At 31.8% G+C, this 17,247-nt stretch overlaps 1 protein-coding gene across 1 annotated transcript in view; it reads right to left on the reverse strand.

Annotated features, from left to right (window-relative positions):
• Window positions 1-15,256: 15,256 nt before the first annotated feature.
• Window positions 15,257-17,247, reverse strand: part of LOC139526338 (putative ankyrin repeat protein RBE_0317) — a 33,310-nt gene continuing 31,319 nt past the window's right edge. Inside the window, exons 4-6 of the mRNA XM_071321472.1 lie at window positions 16,873-16,974; window positions 16,062-16,166; window positions 15,257-15,280 (exon numbers count right to left, since the gene is read on the reverse strand). Of these exons, the coding sequence (XP_071177573.1) occupies window positions 15,257-15,280; window positions 16,062-16,166; window positions 16,873-16,974 (231 nt within the window). The remainder of the gene's footprint in view (window positions 15,281-16,061; window positions 16,167-16,872; window positions 16,975-17,247) is intronic.

Here is a 17,247-nt window from a genome sequence, read left to right on the forward strand (position 1 = left end):
ATCTATTCCTTTTGAGTTTTAAACTTTGTAAATATGAATAAGAAAAGTTGAAAGATCCATGATTTGCTTCAAGGTTTCATAATTATATTCATTGAATGTCCTTTTGTTTTTAATTTTTCTTATAATTATACATTTTCAAACCAGATTTTTTAGTTAAAGTAAGGTATTTTCCCCCAAAGAAGAAAACACTAAGAAAGCAAAACTTCCGTCTTTTTCTTTATTTTTTATTTCCATGATTAATTGTTTAGGTACTTTGGAGAAAAAAGACTTATATTTACCTTAAATCGTATTAAATCTAATGGAAATTCAAATTAACATAAGTTATAAACCAAAAAATATGGATTTTTTTTAAATGGTTAAATTAATTTTTTCTTACTTTAAAGTTTATTATATATTTCAAAAAAAAAGATCAATGTTTATTAAGGCGAACATTTATTTGAAAATGAATCAGATTTAAAAACATCTTAAACTAGGTTAAAAATTGGAAATTGATTTTAATTGAATATAGTTTAAATTCTAGTTCAATTCGATTTTTTTCAGTGCAATGCATAGATTTTATTTCAATTTGAGATTTGATATGCATAAACTATGCATTTAATTTTATATTAAATGCACCATTTCAAGCAGTGAGCTTTTTATTTAGAAAATAAATAATTTTCTTTTAATCAGACTCATCAATCATAAAAACACAGATGATTGATCTATGCTGCTTGATATTCAACAATGTTTTACAAGTATTAAAGAAAAACGTCAACTCGTACCTTATTTTCACCGTTTGGATCTATATCTGCTCTTTCTAATAACAATTCAACTATGTCAAGATTTCCACCTCTAACAGCTGAGTGTAAGAGAGTTTTATTAGACTAAAATAAAAAAAAGCTTGTTTTGTTTATAGCATGATATGGAGGCTAACAAAAACAATTATATTACATGATAAAATTACAAAAATGTATTTGTCATCATTTCGGGAAGTCAATGAAATTCAATCTTTTTTGCTTATCGCAATTTCGTTAAAACTGTTTATATAAATTACTTGTGTGTATAGTACATTTCCATGGTGATGTGTAATCGTATCCAGTTTTCATTACCAACAAAAAACCTAATCGCCTTGGTATGGTCATTATTGTACGTGGCGTCTTACTCAAAAAACAAATACACAACAATATCATTGTTAGTTGTTTCGCACTTGTAGTATAACAGTTGGTATCATAATGGGCAGATTTGAAGAAAGATGTTACAATAAAGGCAGTCGAAATAGGACAAGAAATAGTTCAAGTTGTCAAAATTATATAACTGAAACACACAAGCTGCTACATTTAGGTCATTTGTGACGGAGTTGAAAGTTGTTTCGTAAGCAATAATATCAAATTTACTTGTTTTAATATGTATCAGGATATGTGTAATTAAATATAATTTTCTTTCTTTTTATTGGATGTCTCAAACGATTTAGCAATTGTACTATTAAACTTATTTATTCATTTTTTTTGGGAGTTTGTATATTTCAATAAAATATTTTCAGTTTTTTTCTGATTTGGTTTGATGAAAGATTTTCCAAAGTAGGACTGTCCTGTAAAGGACGTCATTTCATACCTTATTTTCTTTCTTCGGATCTATATCTGCTCTTTCTAATAACAATTTAACAATGTTGATGAATCCACCTTCAGCAGCTGCGTGTAAGGGAGTGTCACCATACTGAAATAAAAGGTTTACAATGTTCATATTATCATACAGACGTGTAATACAAACTATGTCATACAAATGATTAAAGTACAAAAAACATTAGCTAACAATTCAAAAATGATGAATTTCAAAATAGTTTTTCTTAATCGCATTTTTGTTGAGACAGTAAATAAACTGTGTATTCGAATCGCATTTAATATAACATAAAGTAGTGTGTTCTGTTTGTGTACTCCATTGTCATCCCCAACAAAAACCGACAAAAGCTTTATACTCCAATAAAACAAATCCACCAACAACATCATGGTAAGTTGTCCTACACTCTTAGTATAACTGTTTGTATCATTACGGCCAGATTTCAGAAAATAGGTCTCAGTGCACGAAATAAAAGAGTGTCGAAAGATACAAGAGAGATAGTCAAACTCATGGATCGGACATAAACTGACAACGCCATGTCGTAAAAAGTAAAAGACAAACAGACAAATGATAGAACACAATACACGCATCTGTTGCTCATTTTATTACAAACCCAGTCGATAGTCTAATTCGGTAGGTCATGTTCGTCGAATGGGTAATGGGATTGTATTTACGACGTAAGGAACATATACGATATGATCTGTGAAACGATTATTCCATAATGGTCAACCAACTCGTGATGGCGTCAGTAAAATTTACGAAAGGATGATTTCAACTTTAACTTTTGGAACTTTCGGTGTAATAGCTTCCTTGTGTGCCAGAACCATCTATCAAGGAAATCATGTTAGGGTATACTAGCCTGGGAATATCGTATCAATTAGGAGATACTGTATCTGTGTATCCTTTTTGTCTAAGTCGATGAGATAAATGTGTTCAACATAGTAACCAAATTCTGAATTATTTAGTGAGAGTATCTTTCTTCGTAAGAAGTTCCTGAATGAAGCCAGCCTCATTATAATAAAAAACGAAGTAGGCAAGAAGAGGGGCTTAATTGGTTCCCATTTGAATGCCAACAGTCTGTGGAAAACACGTCCTCCAAACGTAAAAATATGTAGTCATGTAAGAAATCAAGCATCTTGATAATCTCAGTTTCAGAATTTTGTTTTGTTAATTTGATTCAGAGTCATTCTTTACAAAAAGAGGGTCGACAGTTACCAAAGGGACGGTCAAACTCATATATTGAAAGTAAACTGACAACGCCATGGCTAAAAATGAAAAGGACAAACAGACAAACAATAGTACACATGACATAAAATATAAAACTAATGAATCACCTACACGAACCCCATCAAAAACTAAGAGTGGCACCGGTCGTGTTGCTTAGGAAATAACAAATCCGGTAAATAGTCTAATAATTCGGTAGGTCACATTCATGAAAGGGAAGGGGATTGTAGTTACGACGTAAAACACATATCCGATATCATTTGTGAAACGGTTATTCAATCAATGTCAAACAACTCGTGATGGCGTTTGTAAAATTTACGAAGAGATGATTTCAACTTCACCATTTAGAACTCTTGATTCCATAGCTTCCTTGTGAGCAACAACCCTCTATTAAGAAAATCATGATAGGAAATACAAATGAAGACTTATCCATCCCTAAGACAAGATACTTGTATACTTTGTAAGAAAACAAAGAAAAGCCCACCCTTTCAATTTGTCTTTTAGTTTGGAATGGGGAATACTTGTGTAAAGTGTAAAAAAGTCAAATGTATTGAAAGATAAACAAAAGTAGTCTTAGATTGTACGTACTCCAAAAGATCTTTTGAATTTTTCAGTATCCCCATCGGATTCACGCCACCCCTAGAATAGGAAGTTTCATAATAATATCGAAACCCGGATTCGATGGCTGATAAAATAGATGTTAATAATTTTGAAAGAGGTTTCGTGTTTTGCAAAATTTCGGTCTTTAAGATTGACGTAGCATGGATATTGATAGACACTTTCAGTTTGTTTCTTAATACTGATTTGTATCAACGACCTCACAGCCTTAATCTATTCGGAAAGAATATCTACGTCTTCGTTTTTGTGTTTAGCCATTTTTCATGGCAAAATCCACGACTGAATCCATCAGAATGTTGAAGGTTTCTGTCCAATTGATGTATTTAGGCTCACTAAATTAAGGACCTTTGGATAACACATGTCGCCGGGAAGTGTTATTGACAATGTTGAGGTCAACGGTAATAACGTTGCCAGCCGGATTGAATGTGAATTGTGAACTAGCACAGGTGCAGTCAGGAGGTTTAGATTTGTTGTCAATATTGAAATTTTGCAAAACGTGTTTGTAATTCGACATTTTGGTTGCTATTGGTTTGGTATAGGTATAAGAAATGATTGACTGGTTTTTGGTGGGGTTCGTGTTGTTTATTCTTTAGTTTTCTATGTTGTGTCATGTGTACTATTGTTTGTCTGTTTGTCTTTTTTATTTATTGATCATGGCGTTGTCAGATTTAAGAGTTTGACTGTCCCTTTGCTATCCTTCGTCCCTCTTTTTTTAATTACATATGCACATAAAGATTTAGTTAATAACTCCTGTACATAAGGACTAAGTTAATATCTTTTGTACACTCAGCATGCTCATGGTGACATGTATTTGAATCCCTTTTCAATTGATAAAGATTGCTAGTTTTCCAGAAAGTCGGTTGTTCTGTCTATTTCCTACAGGTTTATCCACCAACATTATAAAACAATCTGACAAAAGAAACTAATAATAACCGAAGATGCGTAAAGTATTGATTAAACCAAATACGTAAAAATAGAAATAATATATCCACAAACCTACACCATTACCAAACATAACAAACAAATACAGACATATGTCTGAATGAATTGTTCCTTGGAGTATAGTAAATAGAAACTCTTTTGCAAAAAACAATACAAAGCCTGCACTGTTCATAGCATCATATGAAAATTAATAAAAACAATATATACAATTGATTACAATACAAAAAATCACATTGGCCAACATTTGTAGAAGTTGATGAATTTCAAACCGTTTTTTGTTTATCGCAATTTTGTTTTAATTGTAAATGTGATTTATGTTAATAGCTTGTGTTCATAAAACATTTTCATTTTCACTAAATCCCGTTTACATTGACAATGGTTGCCTGTTTTGCAGAAGTTCGGTTGTTCTGTCGTATAAACAAACATTGTCATACAAATGATTAGAGTACAAAAACAAAACATTAGCAAAAGTTCAACAAAATATAAAGAATTCCAAAACCGTTTTTTCAATCGCATTTTTGTACATATAGATTAAGTAAAAAAATTGTGTTCATATATCATGTTCATGGTGATGTTAATTCAAATTCCTTTTAAGTTGACAAATATTGCCAGTGTTCCATAAAGTCGGTTGTTCTGACTGTTTACTCCAGCCTCTCCACCAACAAAAACTGGTCGCCATGGTATAATCAATATTACTGAACGAAGCTCCATACTCCAACAAACAAATACACGAACATATCATGGTAAGTTGAATCACACTCATATTACAACAGTTGGTATAGTTACGGTAATATATCCAGATTATACACACACAAAAGTTAAAATTAGCCTTAAAATGCTTTAATTCCAAAATGAAAATAAAGCCATTTGTAAAACACAACGATGCAAATGTAGAAGGAAATGCCTACATGGAATCTATATATCCTTACACATACACACACGTTACAAAAATTCTTTAAAAACACCCTTGTAGATTTCAAAAAAGAGCAGGTTACTGCCGCTATAAGGCAGCACTCGTACTCGAAAAGTGGAAAGGGATTAATATAAGTTGCAAAACTTGTTTCCCTAATCCACTATAAATAAATATGTTTTTTTTCCACTCTTATTGATTCTTTATTGAATATTTTGCTGTTTAACAATTAAACTTGGTGTACAGCATTTCATCAAGTTTCCCTGTTAAATTACCACTGAATACCCAGGGATAATATTCAGTAAAATTAACTAATAAAATACATTGGTTTAATTATCTGAACACATTGGACTATTATTATAGTTGTTATAAATAGTCTTTGCTACTTCACAAAAAGTATTTTCAGATATATTTATAAACAAGAATGTGTCCAAAGTACACGGATGCCCCACTCGCACTATCATTTTCCAAGTTCAATGGACCGTGAAAATTTGTAAAAAATATAATAAGACTTTAAAATTAGAAAGATCATAGCATAGGGAACATGTGTACTAAGTTTCAAGTTGATTGGACTTCAGCTTCATCAAAAACTTCCTTGACCAAAAACTTTAACCTGAAACTCGCACTTTCATTTTCTATGTTCAGTGGACCGTGAAATTGGGGTCAAAAGTTTAATTTGGCTTTAAAATTAGAAAGATCATAACTTTTGGGGTTCTGTTATTATCTAATCAGAAACAAATTGCGGTCAATGACCTCGCACGACTTTTCGTATGTATAAACAAAATACAAAAAATCGTTTTATTGCATTGAAAACATTAATTTGTGTTTGGTTTGTTTCGAGAGCAGTCCGGCCTTTCTCGAGTGCGTTCGTGTTTTTTCGAGTGGTTATACAAATTTCTTATAGCTTAACATGATATTTGTTAGTGTATTTATTTCAAAACAATAAACAATAACCAAATGTTCAAAACAAGGTGGTACCCATCACTTTGACTGAAATTAATTTGTCTCGTTTAAATTTCATTAAATTTTGACAAAATATTTTCTTTGAGGCTTTCAAAAGAATATCAAAATTACAAACAACATTGAACCTGACTCTTTATCGAAAAAAAAAAGGTTGAATACATAGCAGATTGAAAAAAAACTAATTTTGATCATTGAGAAGCTTCATATTTTCCAAACAATAGAACGTGACTAAAAAGTTCAGCTGGTTTCACAGAGTTATCTCCCTGTAGTGTTATGTACCACTATCGTGGAGTGATTGTATCGGACACAAATAAAGGCTTAGAAATAGAAACGTCTACTTGCAATGATACTTGTATTGGAACCCTGCATAGCTAACGTCACAACAACGGTGACGTCGTTTACAATAGAGACCGGTAGCGGGAACACCAACAGTGCAATTCTTAACATCCTCGGGGCCCGCAAATGAATTTAGTTACAATAAAATGACAATAAATTCTAGAAAAATCACTTTGAATTACTGTCTCTGATAAATATTAAACTTTGAATATCTTTAACTGCCTTTGATAATGAGCGCGATTAAAATAAAATTATTTCTGTAATAAAGCACGAACAGTAAACAGTCCATAAAAATATACGATAGCCTCATTTGGTCCACATTTTTATCTTTTCCTTTGCATCGGTCTTCGCTCGTCTGGCGGGTAGTATTTCATCACACGTTAGGACATCTTAACTTGGTTGATTGTAAGTCAAATAAAACATGCAGAAAATATCATTAGCGTTATCACACGGGTTTTTGTAAGGATAAAGCACAAATAGATAATTAAATAAAGAAGATAGTGTGAACGTAAGTACCATTCAACACAACGCGAAGGAAAATGACACAATTTTACATTCACAGGCAACCACGAATGTCATGCTCAAAACCGCAATAAATCCTGTAAGTTCAGGACTTCAATCTTTATCTTCATCCTTTTTGATGAGGGCGCACAGAGATCGTTCATCACAGAAGACTTATCCGCTAAATTGCAGTTATCAATAACTGGCACAGAAAGTTTAAATTTATCCGGGTTCGGGGACAGCGCAGAAAGTACGAAAATTAGACACTTAAAAACTGGAACTATTTATTTGCTCACAGACGAAGGAAAATTGTCGATCAGAGTATTGATCGTACCAGATATCGCCGCACCACTAAAAACATGCATCCACAAAGCTGCTAAATTATCGTACTTATCCGGGATTAAACTCGCACGTCAAGTAATCGCGAACGACAATTTCTAAGTCTCAGTACTCGTAGGTGCCGACTACTATTGATCGATTATAGAAAGCCATATCATTAGAGGTGAGGGACCTACTGTCGTAAAATCAAAAATAGGTTATTTTCTGTCAGGACCACTTCACGGTACACCAAGTAACAATGACCAGCCAACATCTAAGATGAATGTAATGACATCAAGAAAGACAGAACAATGCGACCTGGAGAAGTTTTCGAAGTTAAAAACACTTGGAATTGAGCGAATAGATGAGAAGGAAACAGGGAATAAGGAATTAATAGAAATATATGAGAAGACATGTATCAGTTACCATGACAACATATATTTTGCTACGTTATCCTGGTCACGGCACCAATATCGTAGAGTGATTGTATCGGCCACAAATTCAGGCTTAGAAATAAGAACGTCTACTTGCAATGATACTTGCATTTGAACACTGAATAGCTAACGTCACAACAACGGTGACGTTGTGTACAATAGAGAGCGGTAGCGGGAACACCTAAAGTGCAATTCTTAACAACCACCTAAAGTACTTTTCAAGGATTGAAACAAATGCATTCGTCAGTTTGATAATTGTGTATTAACACTTATATGTTGTTATAAACAAGTATGGTTCATTTGTATATGTTGCTGTTTGTCATATCTTATAAATTACATGCAGAGTATATTTGTAAGACTCAGATCCACGTCCGGTCTCTAATCGACGATTCTCCCTCAAATCGCCGTCCGAATCTTGCGTCACAAAAAGATATCTCAAATCGACGGCCAATGTTATGCCTATCTAATCAACGTCCAATGTTTGGCTTCACTGAACGACGTCCATTTGTTTACTTCTCTAATCTACGTCCGTTTTGGACACAGAATACAAAATCCAACTGAACCGATATCAGCTGCAATCTTTTTTTTCAAACAAAGATGTGGTATCATTGCTTATGAGACAACTCTTTACAAGAGATCATTTGATATAGGCCACCGTTCGGCATTCAAAAATGAGAAACGCCCCTACCGTATAGTCAGTTATAAAAGGCCTCGTAGTCACAAGTGCAAAACAATTCATACGAGAAAATAAAGACATAGTTGATGTACAAAATAATGCACGAAAAACACAAATACAACGACAACCACTAAGTTACATTTTTCTGACTTGGAACAGGCACATACATACATAATGTGGCGAGCACCTACATTTATAATGTTGCTGGGTTAAACATGTTAGCATGATTCTAGAATGTCAACAAGTTGTGTAATTTTTAAAATTTGGAGATTTAAACTACATGAAAATTAGGAAATGTGATATGATTTCCAAAGAGTTCAAATCAAGTTAATGTGAGAAATTATAGGCAACTGTACGGCTTTCAACAATAATTTAAACCCATATCTATATATTGTCTATTGTTGCAGACTGAAGAAAGCTCTCTAGATGTTGTTTTTTTTTGTGTAGTTGGGTTGTTATCTCATCGATTAACACTTATATGCATGATGCATGTATTTTTTTTAATATATAAATATGAATGACACACAACAATGTAGATCGATTGGATTAACTTTTTACGAAGATAAACATTGATATACATGTTATACTATTTTGGGTTGAAAAAATCTTTGAGGGAGGTATGTATAAATACTTGAAAATTTAGTTGTCATAAGAACCGTACAAAACATGAACATTTATAAGTGTAAGTCCAGTAATTAATCATTTATTGATATTAGTCATCGATTTGAGATGACTACACAATCAAATTGGACGTCGATTAGAGTATCAAAATATTGGACGTCGATTTGAGAATGTGACAGCAGATTTAAACGTCGACTTGAGGAACGGACGTCGATTAGAAACTTGACGCCGATCTGAGTCTAACATATATTCGTGATGTAATTATCATAGACTATTCGGATTAAGACATCCATACATATAGTGTACTAAGCTGATGAACTAATAGTGTCATTGTTAATTATTTATGAGATTTAATTCAAATTTTAATGTAAATGGGAATAGGAATGGATCGGGTTAAGTGTGTGTGGTTTTTTTTTTAAATATTTCATTCAAGGATTTTATGTGTGTGGGGGGGATTGGGTAGGAGGAAAGGTCTCCTTTAGTATAATATGTTTTATCACATAGCATTTTTCTGATTCCTCACTGCCGTCTAGTAGGTTTCTTACTACTTTTTAAAAAAAAATCCAGGGTTCACCAAACAAATATTGTTATCAGTAAAAGCAAAAGTTTTATAAAGGATTAAATACAAATCATTTTAACAATGCAGAGTATATGTACGTTTTCAGAACAGCAATTTTGCATTAAATTAAAAAAAAGTTATTTTGATCTACGAAGTATTACACCCCAGTTCTATTTTTATATTTCATAGTTTTTATTTCTGAAACAAGACTTACAATGAATTTTGACCACAAGGTCTTGAAACCCCTGCTTCTACATAAATAAACACAGTTATTTTTTTTTCATAAAAATGGAAATTTGTGTTTAACATGAATATTCGAGTTAACTCATAGGGAGACGGATTTATAAAAGTTTTTTCAAACTTGTTTCCGAATCCCATATTTGAACTGTATGTAACATTGTAATATTTATCTTGACATTTTTCATTAATAAATACTGTTTAAACTCACTCATAATATTCACTACAAACTGTTTTATAGAATACTAAACATGCTAAAGAAAAACGTATTTCAGGCAATTCCAATTAGCAAAAAAAAATATTCAAATACTCCTTAGCTTGAAGCTTTAATTATAATCCAATATTGCAATGTTTTAAAAAACATACAAGTAGAAAACTTTTATCTAAATTATACATTCAAAACATTTAGACTTTATTCGGACTAAGTCTTAATGATAAAATAAATATCAATAAAATTGAGAATGGAAATGGGGAATGTGTCAAATAGACAACAACCCGACCATAGAGGAGACACCAGAAGAAGGTCACCAACAGGTCTTCATTGCAGCGAAAAATTCCTGCATCCGGAGGTGTCCTTTAGCTGGACCCTTAACAAATATATATACTAGTTCAGTGATAATGAACGCCATACTAAACTCCAAATTGTACACAAGAAACTAAAAGTTAAAATAATACAAGACTAACAAAGGCCAGAGGCTCCTGACTTGGGACAGGTGCAAAAAAATGCGGCGGAGTTAAACATGTTTGTGAGATCTCAACCCTGCCCCTATACCTTTAGCCAGTGCAAAAAAGTAAACGCATAACAATACGCACATTGAAATTCAGTTCAAGAGAAGTCCGAGTCTAATGTCAGAAGATGTAACCAAAGAAAACAAACAAAATGACAATAATACACAAATAACATCAGACTACTTGCAGTTAACTGACATGCCAGCTCCAAACTTTAATTAAACTGATTGAAAAAATTATGTCTTCATCATATGAATATCAGGCACAATCCTCCTCGTGAGGGGTTTAGTATCATACCATCATAACATATATGAGAAGAACATAACCCGTTTCATGCCAACAACTGGTTTTAAATAAATGTTTTTAGTTCCGATGCAAATACACTATCAGTGAATCAATATTAACGCCAAAATATGCAATCCAAAATGACCTGACAACAGTATCGTAACTATATCCCTTCTTAATAAGTCTATTTTAAGGTTTTGTTAGCTTTTGAGGTGAATACTGACATTTTCGTGCTTCATAAAGAATATTTTCATAAAGTTTAGTTCGTTGAAGACTAATGAGGGCACCACGTGGCGGATCCAGTCAGTTTAAAAAGGGATAGCCAACCCAAGATAAAAATGGGGTTCCAGTCATATGTCCCATTCAAAATCATTGATCGTTATGCTAAGCGTGTCGACCGGTCGTCGTATTTTTAATCCAAACTCATATATGCATCAGTATGATCGACTATGAATGTTTGTTAACTGTTGAGAAGAAATTGGGAACCTTTTTTTAAGCCGTTAAATGTTAAATACGTGTATGAGTACCTTAATTTAACTGATACATGTAAGTACCTTGGATGATACATATTGCATTATCGTCAGGTCTTTCTGTCAAATCCAACGAATGACTCAAAATGTCGTCCGTCTTATACCCGTCCATATTGACAACTGCATACCATGAACATGATGTATTGTTATGTAATAAGAATGAACGATACAGCCAACCTTGACATGCTGCTCCATATTAGCACATGGATTAAACGGGAATATGCAAAATGTCAACTTTGACTCTTGTAACATCGACTCAATTGTCAAAGTTTGTATGAAGATGTTATAGTAAGGTAAATAGTAGGGTTCCATTTAAGAACAATAAAAATTATTATTAATCAGGATCTGATACTTTTAATAAAAATGCTTTCCATTCTTTCTCATTTAATATTCAAAATTAACAAATAAAGGGTTTAACATCGGGTGTTAGACAGTTATACACTTTAGGGATACGTCCGTTAGGGTTTCTTAACCAGACACACCTATCCCTTAGTGAGTAACTATATAATATGTCTTGATGATGCATTGTGAATATATGCCAATATTCTTCACTTACATGACAGTTTTATACTAGAAAGAGTTTAAAATACCTTTTTTCTTATTTAAATTTTCATTAAAATACCAGAACCCTCTGTTTGAAAACCCGGATGGTTTCACTGTTGCTCTCGAAAAAAAATCCGGACAATATCAAAAACTGCGCTGTTCATAGCATCGTATGAAAGTTAATAAAAACAATTCATACAAATGATAAGAGTAAAATTCAATTCATTTGCAAACATTTCGAGACGGCAATGAATTTCATAATTTTCCGTACTTTCGTTGAAACTGTAAATGTGGTTTAAGATAATTACTTGTGTACATAATATTGTGCATAGTGATGTGTATTCAAATCTTATTTACATGACAAACTTTGCATATTTTCTAGAAGTGCAATTGTTCTGTAATTTTTCTGTCTTCCACCAACAAAAGTATGGTCCCCTTCGTATGGCTATTATTGTACGTGGCGTCAAACTCAACAAACAAATACACAACACTATAATGGTAATTCGTACTCACAGCATACAAGTTAGTTTCATTACGGGCAGATATGATGAAAGTGGTTACAATAAAGGCAATCGAAATAAGACCAGATATAGTTAAAGCAGTCAAATGTATTTAACAGAAACATACAAGCTGCTTACATCTACGTCATTTGTGACGTAGTTGAAAGTTTTTTCATGTACAATAATATCAAATTTACTTTTAGTCAATATGTATCAGGATATGTGTAATTTAAACATTATTTGTCTTTCATTTTATTGGATGTCTCAAACGATTTAGCAATTGTACAACTCGACCAATATATTCATACCGTAATATTTTTTTGGGGATCTGTATATTTTATTTGACAAAGTTTGACAATCCTGTAAAGAGCGTCATGACGTACCTTGTCAGTTTTATTTGGATCAATATCTGCTCTTTCTAATAAAAATTGAACTATGTTGATGAATCCACCTTTGACAGCTCAGTGCAAGGGAGTAAAACCATATTTAAATGAAAAGCTTTCAATGATCGTATTATCATACAGACGTATAAAAACACTTTGACATACGAATGATTATAGTACACAAAAAATAACACTGGCCACAAATTCGAGATTAAAGAACTGCAAATTATTTTTATCAATCGCATTTTTTATGAAATTGTACTTATGGATTAAATGCATAACGTTTGTAAAAAAAACATTTTTTTTTTTAATTGACAAAGATTACGAGTTATTTAGAAAGTCGATTTTCCGTCTGTTTACTCTAGCTTCCAACACCAACAAAACTAGTCGCCATGGTATAACCATTATCATAGAACGAAGCTGCATACTCCAGCAAACAAATACACGAACAATATCATGGTAAGTTGTATCACACTCATATTAAACTTACCATGATATTGTTCGTGTATTTGTTTGTTGGAGTATGCAGTAATTTTGCAGTTCTTTAATTTCGAATTGGTGGCCATTGTTTTTTTTGTACTATAATCATTCGTATGACAAAGTGTTTTTATACGTCTGTATGCTAATACGATCATTGAAAGTTTTTCATTTTAGTATGGTTATACTCCCTTGCACAGAGCTGTCAAAGGTGGATTAATCAACATAGTTTAATTTTTATTAGAAAGAGCAGATATTGATCCAAATAAAATGACAAGGTATATATGTATACAAGTCTAAATTGAAAACTACATGTACGTTCAAACCTATGATTGCATTGGATAAAAACCGAAAATTTTATACGTCTGCATGCAAAACAAATTTAGTTGTAGAAGGGTCTAAATACAGCACAAACAACATTTTCCAAAAGACCAAAAAAGTGAAAAAGTATATTTAAACAAAACGCATTTGACTAACAGGTCGAACAACTGATGTTCTTTAACCCTGCTGACTGCCATTGGCGATTGCCAAATAAAATTGATCGCAAAATGTAACAAAATGGATCTTAATATAAATTTAATACTTAACAGTAAACAATAAACTTGTGGCCAAGAAGTTATGCCACAAGCATGAGGTGTCAATACTTTTATGTACACCAGATCCGGATTTCGACAATAAATGTCTCTTCAGTGATGTTAGGGATCGAAACGGTATATATATATATATATATATATATTTACAATATAACTGGTTTTTTTTAGATCATGACAAATGAACAGTTACAACTAGCAAAGACGTCAATACACAACAAGTTCCCGATACAGTATGATTTAAGTAAATTATAAATACGAGAGACACATGACGCTACACAAAGGTCATGCTTACGAGTGAACCCTCTAGATCAAGCAGAATTAAGAAAACCAAAAAGCCATGATGCTCGTTAGACATATACATAGTCACGTCAGAACCATAAGGGACTTAATAGTAAGAATACAAATAAAAGTAAAACGGCAAAAGTAATACAATGATACACAACTTCAGCACCTGAAACCAAAACCTCAAGACCATCCTGTATGATTTGTCAGGTTGACACTAAATAAATGCCTGTAAGATCGGGGTACGTTTACATGAACCTTTGGACAATATGGCTCATTAACGTTTTGCTGAGACACCAAAAACATTTTTAAAAGTCTGAAAATCGTATTTGTTAAGAAATTCATACGCCATACGCTGGTAAATATGATATTTATGTTTAAATTGCCCAAATCAAAATCACGCAGAGAGATATCCTTCTTTATTTTTTATTTCCATGACTATTTTTTTAGGTACTTCGGAGAAAAAAGACTCATATTTACCTTAAATTGTATTAAATCTAATGGAAGTCATAATTAACATTTAAGTTATAAACCAAAAAATATGGATTTTTTTTAAATAGTTTACAATTAAGTTTTTTTTTATCTTACTTCAAAGTTTATTATATACTTAAGAAAAATCAATGTTTGTTAAGGCGAACATTTATTTGAAAATGAATCAGATTTAAAAATATCTTAAACTAGGTTAAAAATTGGAAATTCATTTCAATTGAATTCAGTTTAAATTCTAGTTAAATTCGATTTTTTTCAGTGCAAAGCATATATTTTATTTCAATTTGCAATTTGATATGCATAAACTATGCATTTAGTTTTATATTAAATGCACCATTTCAAGCAGTGAGCTTTTTATTTAGAAAATAATTAATTTTCTTTTAATCAGACTCATCAATCATAAAAACACAGATGATTGATCTATGTTGTTTGATATAAAACAAAGAAAAACATTTTTTTTTCTTCGGGTTAAAACACATTTGATTATATATCATGCAATATATCTTTTTTTTATTATTGATCTTTTTGGTATTCAAACTACAGTGCATACAAACATGTTTACAAGACATAAGTTTATGACATGACATGTATGGCATTGTTATACTATTGACATTATGCAAATAAGACATAGTAAAAATTTACAAGATAGTGGCGTGAATATTCAGTATATGATAATCATGCAATATATCATAATCGGAATCATATATTCAGTTGGTAGTGAACTTAATTACCTTTTTTTACAATAATACTACATCTACAGTCATCGAGTTTTCCCATTTCCACACTTTATCAGATAAGTATTTGTTGTATATACATACGTTAATGAATGATAAATCCTTGTCTTAATTATCTGTGCAATTGGAATGCAAAATAAACCGAAACTAAGAAAACGAATCTAAATAGATTGACTGTCTTTGATTCCTATAAAATCAAATTTATTTGGGTTGAAGTGTATTTTGGTATTTCGAATGTCATCAAAGTGAGAAGGTTAGCGCTATAAAACCAGGTTTAATCCACCATTTTCTACATTTGAAAATGTCTGTACCAAGTCAGGAATATGAAGTTCTTGTCCATTCTATTTTGATGTGTTTTGTTTTTGATTTTGCCATGTGATTATGGACTTTCCAAATTGATTTTCCTCAAAGTTCAGTATTTTTTGTGATTTTACTTTTGATGACGTAAAGCTTTTTGCATTCTGAAAATTTAGGTATTTTGAAGAGATGTATATAGAATTTATAAGCAACATTATTTTGAGATTGATTTTGATGAAAGATTCAACAATGTTTTACAAGTATGAAAGAAAAACGTCAACTCGTACCTTATTTTCACCATTTGGATCTATATCTGCTCTTTCTAATAACAATTCAACTATGTCAAGATTTCCACAACTAGCAGCTGAGTGTAAGGGAGTATTACCATTTAACTAAAAAAAAAAAAAGCTTGTACTGTTCATAGCATGATATGGAAGCTAACAAAAACAATTCATACACATGATAAAAGTACAAAAATGCAGTTGTCATCATTTAGGGAAGTCAATGAATTTCAATCTTTTTTGCTTATCGCAATTTGGTTAAAACTGTTTTTATAAATTACTTGTGTGTATAGTACATTTCCATGGTGATGTGTAATCGTATCCAGTTTTCATTGACAACGGTTGCCTTTTTTCCCAGAAGCTCAGTTGTTTTGTGTGTTTATTTTCCCATCCTCCACCAACAAAAAACCTGATCCCCTTGGTATGGTCATTATTGTACGTGGCGTCTAACTCAAAGATTTCAAGAAAGGCAATCGAAATAGGACAAGAAATAGTTCAAGTTGTCAAAATTATATAACAGAAACAGACAAGCTGCTTACATTTACGTCATTTGTGACGGAGTTGAACGTTGTTTCGTAAGCAATAATATCAAATTTACTTTTTTTAATATGTATTATGATATGTCTAATTAAATATCATTTTTCTTTCTTTTTATTGGATGTCTCAAACGATTTAGCAATTGTTCTACTAAACTAATTTATTCATATTTTTTTGGGAGTTTGTATATTTCAATAAAACATTTTCAGTTTTTTTCTTATTTGGTTTGATGAAAGATTTTCCAAAGTTTGACTGTCCTGTAAAGGACGTCATCACATACCTTATTTCCTTTCTTCGGATCTATATCTGCTCTTTCTAAAAACAATTTAACAATGTTGATGAATCCACCTTCAGCAGCTGCGTGTAAGGGAGTGTCACCAAACTTAAATAAAAGGTTTACAATGTTCATATTATCATACAGACGTGTAATACAAACTATGTCATACAAATGATTATAGTACAAAAAAAAACATTAGCTAACAATTCAAGAATGATGAATTTCAAAATAGTTTTTCTTAATCGCATTTTTTTCTGAGACTGTTAATAAACTGTGTATTCGAATCGCATTTAATATAACATAAAGTAGTTTGTTCTGTTTGTGTACTCCATTGTCATACCCAACAAAAACTGAAAAAAACTTTATACTTTAACAAAA

Source organism: Mytilus edulis, chromosome 6 (genome assembly GCF_963676685.1).
Source record: "Mytilus edulis chromosome 6, xbMytEdul2.2, whole genome shotgun sequence".
In the NCBI taxonomy this organism is placed as follows: domain Eukaryota; kingdom Metazoa; phylum Mollusca; class Bivalvia; order Mytilida; family Mytilidae; genus Mytilus; species Mytilus edulis.